Raw genomic sequence first — 7,746 nt, forward strand, 5'->3', positions numbered from 1 at the left:
AGAGACATTCCCAGTGATGTCTGCTAACACTCGACTGCTCAGTGATTGCTGTAGTTAAGAGGCTCTGTTCATCTTTTGATTTGCATATTTGCAGGTAGGGAAACTAATTTTCTCTCATTTTTTGGTAGCACAGAAGGGAAGGAAATGAAAGGATCATTCCATTGGGGTAGGCAGACTCCTTTGAAGGCTCCAGCTGAGAGAGGGGCAAATGATTCTAACCAGGTTCTAGTTTTTCCTGCATCTCTCCTGTTGTCCCAGAGTACCTTCTAGAACAGTTTTTGCTGAAGTAGGTAGATTTAACAAAATATTCCCTCCTCCAGTAAAGCTAACTGAGTGCAACTCTGGATGAATTACACTTGTCTGGAGAAAAAAAAAATTACATCTACTCACTGAAATGGACATTCAGCTGAGTGCATATATATATAATTTATTCCAGACTGATAGCCCTCACAGGTGTTTTGGAATACAAATGATGTAAGCACCTTTCTAAAAAAACATTCTTATCTGGAAATAAGTTGCTTCTTTTAACAGAAGGGGCTTCCAGGAAAACCTTCTTCTTTGCAACAGAAGAGTTAAAAATGCTGAAACACCCCCACCCCCACCACCTAAGATTCTATATTAGTCCAATTAATATTGGTTGATTTCCCCAATTATCTTAAAACCAAGTCCAGCTTAATATAGAACTAGGGAGTTTGGTTGAATGAATTTTGGAGAATCCAGTTTTATAATGGTAAGCTTGGCTTTTGTGCAATAAGTAAGAGAAAAAGTAGAATCACCAATGCAAATTCTTAGACACAAAAAGCTTCAATCAGAAACAGAGGCCAATCACCCCTGTGTTAATGACAGGATAATATCATGAGGGGATAATGGAATTCATGATTACATATTTTTTTTAATACAATGTGTCCTATTAATTTCAAAAGCCTCTCCTGATCCAGGAAAAACAGCCTAACTAAGGCTACCCATTGTTTTAATGTTTAACCGAAATAAAAGTTCATGTGAGACAACTCGTAAATAAGCAGCATGACTGTGAAGAAACCCTACTTAGAATATGTTGTCTCCCCAGCTTTTACTAACATACAATGGGATTAATGATGTAATTGTATTTTTAATTCCAGTTCTGAGTAAGAAAGCTGCATTTTTCTTCGCAGGAATGTCTTCTATTTTATGATGCAGAATACTAATTTTTGATATTTACTCACTAGGCCTTTTTCCATGAGACTCAAGGCCAGTTTTTACTTCAACTATAAGGAATATTCATTCATATTACATCTCTCTCATTTCTTTCCTCTCTGACTGAAAAATGATCACATGTTCATATAAGTAAGAGGGACCTAAAAGGTAAAGAATCCTTAATTCTTTCTCTTTGTCAAGCAGCAGAAGGAAGAGAAAAAGCAAATGACTTGAGTTTCAGGTCAGATCAACCTTCTCTAACCTGATGTTTTCCAAAGATACACTGAACAAAGGTTGAACTTGTGGGGAGGACTGGAACAGAAGTTCCAGCAAAACTCCAGAAGACCAGGTTAGAGAACACCAAGCTTGTCTAACAAGGAGTTCTTCCATAGGGGAAAAAAAAACTAATATTGGATTTTATTTTATGGCAATTTTTTCTAGAAAAAAAAGTTTACATAACACATATAAAATCATGGCACTCTTAACCAGTAATACTAATAATATTTTGCAACTGCATCTGGTGGAAAACAGAAGCTATTGCATGACTTACATTAAAAAAAAGGAATAGAAATTGGCATAACGTTCTTTTTTTTAAAAAAAATTGAAAATATTTTAAGAAACTTTACCCTACGTTCTGTCTGTCTTTTTTTTTTTTTAGATAAATCAGCAGGATCCCAATTTATCTCCATCTCAACTTTTAGGAGGCAACTGAATTAGCAATATGCCCTTCTTCACAGGGAACCATTAGTATATTTTAGTCACAGTTTAAGTAGCTGTCAATCAGCATGTGCAGTAAAAATACAGCCATAGCACCATCATTACAAATTTAGGACCACCTGCTGGTTAGCAATAATCTTGATATGTTTATGGCTAATTAGGATACATTGTAGTGCTTTGAAAAATTGCCTGAATATCCTTTACAAATATACACCTATAAAAAAAGTTATCAAAATGGCTGTCATTTTAGACAGCAAAATCTCAAGTTAGAAAAGTTATTAAAACACTAAGAGCTAAAGGTTAAAAAAAAGAAGCCTCACATTTACACGTTTTCCATAGGCACTCTATAAAAACTATGAAGTGATCTTATTTCACAGCGGTTAAAAGACATCTTGAAAATGTTGCCCATTTGCTTATTTTTAGATAGTACAAAGCAACACAAATGATTTATTAACCAGAAGCGTCATACTTAAGAAAATCTTTTGTCTAAATTATATCCATCCTCCTTTTAAATTGTTTATTTTTTTTCTCCTCTTCCTTAAAACTAACACTGTTGCAATTTTGAGTATCATCCCATTAACTTTTTGGGACTCAGTTCCTTCTTCCCCAAAATCCGGTGCAGACTAGCTGACATGTAGTAAGGTTTTGCTGTAGATCCATCATTCCTTTCCAAGTCTTCACCTGGGTAGAGAGTGATCAGAAAGAGCCAAAGCAAAGAGCAGACATGCAGTCAAACCAAAACAAACGAGAGATTCAGAAGAAAGAGAGGAAAAGAATAATTAGAATTCCTGTAATGGTAGAGTTGCATTTCAGTGTGATGCTATTGCAGACTATCACAAAGGCATTCATATACACAATTTCAGATCAATACCACCTAGGTCATAACTAAGCTGCATTAAGCCATGCTGTGATCTATATTTTTTGCCCATGCAACAGGTTAATTTGAAGTTAAATAATTAACTTATGCTTGGTGATGAAGCACAGAACATACCAATGCTGTATTCCACAGTAGTCTTGGGCAGGGGTGGTTGGGGGGGGGGAAGAGCGTAATAATAAGTCAACTGCAATTATAAGATGACATGTTGACAGTTGAATGATTCTTTTGGAATAAAATAGATTCTGGTGACATGGAAAACTAGAAGACTAGGACTACAGTTCCCATACAACAATAAGTCACATAAAGGTCAAGTTTGCAAGTGGTTGATTCACAACCAAAAGATGGAGAGAGACAAAGATGGGAACATAATTATTTATTGCACACTGGATCATTTTTCTAGATTTCTGTCTTTAGTGCTTTCTCAATAGCAAGTGGGATTTCCACGATTAGGATGCTCAAAGACATTTTTCATCTTTATAATTGCATAAGGATGGCTAAACCTATTTGCATACAGAGCACAGTGGGAGCAGTGACTATTTCATGCTCCCTTGTAAAATATATTCCAGCTCTTTTAAAGTCAACCTAGTTGGAGAAGAGGAAACATGTTACTTTAAATTCAACCAACACAGCTGTCATGATTAAAACAGCAAGGATGTTATTAGCAAGAACACATAACACTCATCTACTGCAATGCTGCTGGACAAAATGAAGCTATAAAATAGTAGTTAGTAATTATTATGGAGCAGTTTCTCAAAAAAGCCATGATGGTAATTAGCAATAGTAAGAGTTCACTAGCTGACTAATGAAATCACATCTGACATGTGATTGCCCATGCAATAAAAATTTCAGTTGAGTAAACTGTGCAAGAGAAGCAAGAAACAGATCCCTCCAACATATTCATGAATTCTGTTAAGGAAGTTGAATTACCAGTCCTTTATCTGAGCATAACTGAAAGAGGAAATAAATCACAAAAGGCTGATGACTTACAAAAACAGAGGAAAAGTGTGTCAACACACATTGCATAGACACTGAAGAATCCATGTGCAACCAGATAAGACCCTATAATGACAGTCTGGAAAAGAAGAAAACTATGTTAAATTTACATTATCAGGATAGTTTTTCTAAAGATAACCCTGACTCTGAAGTTGGAAAGTAATAGTGATTCCCCAGTCCCCCCCCCCAACAGATTTTCTAGAACTGGTGCAGTGGACAAGGCTATTAATAGCAAAGTACAATGTTATTAATAGCTTTCTGAATGGGAAACAGTAGTTTCAGGTTACATCTTCCTTTAATGTTACACTAACCCACTGCAACTATGCTGGCAATCCATTGCTTCTTCTCTCTTGCCAAACCTTTCTTTAAAGACACAGTACATAGTTGGGGGCTTCCTTTCTTTTTAAAAAATCCAAAGAGGAGTGCAGAAGAGCAAGGCAGATAGAGGAAAGCAAACAACCACCTCCATATGTTTTGGGTTCCAACGTCCATCAACCCTACCCAATATGAAAGTCACAAGTAAATCTCTAAGATGTAATCTAAACTATCTGGAGAAGACCATGTTACCTGCTTAAAATATGAATTGGGATCCAAGTATCAATCTGAAGTCAAATATAATCCCCCCTCCCCCGTGCCTGCAATTCTTATTGTCAGAATGTGAATCAGAGCTATCCCGTGGAGACTGAGATAGTACTGCAGCTACAGACACTTTCCCCAGAGTGTATCTGAGCAGCAGTGAGCAAAGATTTTTAAATAAATCAGAATCAAAACAAATCAAGGTGTGGGATTGCTTGTTTTGTTGGGGGTGGGGTGGGTGAAGAGGCAAGATCCCCATTGAGAATCCATCCCGTGATCTTTCCATGCCAAAAGCCAACCTCATGCTTGGACCTTTAATTCTTCATTTGAACTTACCAAGAGGGGGACCCAATAATAATTCAGTGAAGGTGCTTCTTGTGCAAATACTGGTATCCTGTGTGTGAAGAAAAAGAAGGCCAGGACACCTGCAGGAAAAAACACATACACACAGTATTAGCTACAATGTGGCTTAGTTGAGATTTCAAAGCTCTTATCTCTCATGTTTTGAAACAAACAATATAGTTTGCAATAGATAATTCCATGTCTGGGAATATACACAAATGTATGAATGATTTATTTATAAAAGAGCCATAATGTGGCAGTTGTTAGGATGCAGTATTGCAAACTAATTCTGCTGATTGCCAGCAGTTTGAATCTCACCAGCTCAAGGTTGACTCAGCCTTCCATCCTTCCCAGACCTGTAAAATGAGGACCCAGATTGTTGGGGACAATAGGCTGACTCAGTAAACCGCTTAGAGAAGGCTGTAAAGCACTGTGAAGCAGTATATAAGTCTAAGTGCTACTGCTATTCAACTATTTACCTCCAAGCCATTTAGGCATCTCCATTTAAACATACATGCATTTTCAGAAACAGGGCCCTTGAGAGTTTTGTAACATAATTTTCCAAACAATAAATCCTTACATTAATTATTCTTGGTATTTGTAATGGTCTAAAAATTGACATTCCAATTAATTATCTGTGAATAATTCATGCAACCAGAAGATTTTAATCTATTTTATCACTCCTTCAGTCTCTTTTAATAACATGTGCAGTTAGCAAAACAGAACAGAAACCCAAACTTGATTTTAAAAAAGCTTATCTAGTTTATTTCTTGGAGAATCATTTAACTATTTGCCATTAATCTTATTCGGTGTGTTTGGTGATAAATTGAGATACTAATTTAGAATAACATCTATGCTAAGCAGGAAGGAGAAAGTATATAAATTAATTAGCCCCAGAAATTTATTCTTAAGCACAAGGAAAGGATGAAGCAATTTCACTGTTAAATGCTTTCATTTCAGACAAATCTCATTTTTTTCCAGTTATAAAATAGTGTGCATAATATACATTATGCCCTTTCTTTTAATTCAGAACACTTATCTTTCGATCTGCTCTTGGAGAATATTATTACAGGTAGTCCTCGAATTATGACCACAGCTGAGCCCAAAATTTATGTTGCTAAAAGTGACAGTTGTTAACGTGAATTTTGTCCCATGTTGCAACCTTTCTTGCTACAATTTTTAAATGAACCATTGCAATTGTTAAGTTAGTAACACGGTTGTTAAGTGAATCTGGCTTCCCTATTGACTTTGCTTGTCAGAAAGTCACAAAAGGTGATCACATGACCCCGGGACAGTGCGACCGTCATAAATATGAGTCAGTTGCCAAGTATCTTAATTTTGATCACATAACAATGGTTGTTAAGTATGAAAAATGATCGTAAGTCACTTTTTTCAGTGCCATTGTAACTTTGAACGGTTACCAAACAAACGGTTATAAGTCGAGGACTACATGTGTTAGTCCTTTGCCATGCCTAGCTAATATCAGCCTCATTCCGTGTGAAAACCTCTGCAAGGATGGTCCACCCTATCCTTGCACAATTGGGGTCAATTGTGGGCATAAGCAGTGGTGGGATTCAAATATGTGAACAACCGGTTCTCTGTGTGGATGCTGCTTCTGGAAGTCCATTCTGGGCCTGCACAACAAAAAATTAGCTACCGGTTCTGCCGAAGTGCTGCGAACCGGCTGAATCCCACCACTGGTCGTAAGATGAACACTACCTGCCCAGGGGCTTTATGTCAACAGTCAGCTCAACACGATCCAATGGCCTTAACAAAACTGAAAATAATGAATGAGAGTTAATTGATTAGAACTAATGTTGTAGTAATATATTAATCAGTGTTCAAGTAGAGGGGATAATACATGTATAATGTCTTCTTTTTTTAATGCACCTTTTAAATGTTTTGATTATTTTGTGTCTTTTTTCCTTTTGTCCTTTTGAATTTTTTTTAGTTCTATATTTTGTATTTTAACTTTGTTTTGAAATATATGTGTGTGTGTGAGAGAGAGAGAGAGAGAGAGAGAGAGAGAGAGAAAGAGAGAGAGAGAGAGAGAGAGAGAGAGAGAGAGAGAGAGAGAGAGAGAGAGAGAGAGAGAATTAATTGACTCACCCACAGCTCCAGCAACGAGAATTTTACCCAGAAATAATAAGAAGTCTGTTACTTTATCCAGGACTGCAACCCTGTGCAAAAGAAAAGAAAACTGATATTAAGTTGTTTTTCACTCCAAAGGCAGTATGAATCTGTTTCTAGCTGCTATACTAAGGTTACTTTGATAACTACATAACCTACTATTTCTATGTACCCAAAGGATCTCATTTTAGAGAAAGATTTAAAACCGATATTAATTTCCTCAGAAAAGCAAATATTAGTATTTTAAATTATTGGGGGGGGGGAAGCAGATATTCCTTTATTTGCCGACGGGCCAGTTATCTAAAAATTAATGTCCAAATTAACATGCTATACAAGCATTCTAATGAAAGTATTGATAATTTTATTGAGAAACAGTTTGTGTTTCAGATGAGAAAGCATGTTTTTAATATGTTGATTAGGGATTTAAGGTAAGCTTTAGCATTATATTTTGTAACTTTATAAAGGAGCAAATTCACTGTTATGGAAACACAGCAAATTAACAATGACCGGCAGCAGGAGCTCAAGAGTAATTTGGCTTTGATGTGACGCATCCAGGTTAAAATATATGCACACCATTAATGCTTAGGAAAAGGACTAGGAGAGAGCCCAGTTTCCCCAAATTCTGGGAAATCCATGGAAGAAAAGGGTGATATATTTTCACCAGGCTGCATGTGATGAAGAGTCCAGATCATAACCGGTTTGCTTGGATCCAACTTTCTTTCTAGTGTCATCTCAGCCAGCAACAATTTTCCATGAGGTCAGGGTAGAACTTAAGTACTTTAAGTATCTCTTCAGATGAACCTATGATGGGATTATACCAGGCCAGGTGTGTCCAACCTTTTGGTTTGCCTGGGCCACACTGAGTGAAAAGGAATTGTCTTGGGCCACATATGAGATATATAAAAATAGGTAGTCTGTCTGTCTGTCTGTCTGTCTGT

General features: G+C 36.6%; 1 protein-coding gene across 1 annotated transcript in view; it reads right to left on the bottom strand.

Moving 5' to 3' along the window:
• Window positions 1-2,438: 2,438 nt before the first annotated feature.
• Window positions 2,439-7,746, bottom strand: part of SLC44A5 (solute carrier family 44 member 5) — a 43,097-nt gene continuing 37,789 nt past the window's right edge. The window contains exons 17-20 of the mRNA XM_015813216.2: window positions 6,788-6,858; window positions 4,673-4,761; window positions 3,755-3,839; window positions 2,439-2,571 (exon numbers count right to left, since the gene is read on the bottom strand). Of these exons, the coding sequence (XP_015668702.2) occupies window positions 2,459-2,571; window positions 3,755-3,839; window positions 4,673-4,761; window positions 6,788-6,858 (358 nt within the window). The 3' untranslated portion in view covers window positions 2,439-2,458. The remainder of the gene's footprint in view (window positions 2,572-3,754; window positions 3,840-4,672; window positions 4,762-6,787; window positions 6,859-7,746) is intronic.

The sequence above is a fragment of the Protobothrops mucrosquamatus genome, unplaced genomic scaffold, assembly GCF_001527695.2.
Source record: "Protobothrops mucrosquamatus isolate PMUCROS unplaced genomic scaffold, P.Mucros_1.0 scaffold142, whole genome shotgun sequence".
Taxonomy (NCBI): Eukaryota; Metazoa; Chordata; class Lepidosauria; order Squamata; family Viperidae; genus Protobothrops; species Protobothrops mucrosquamatus.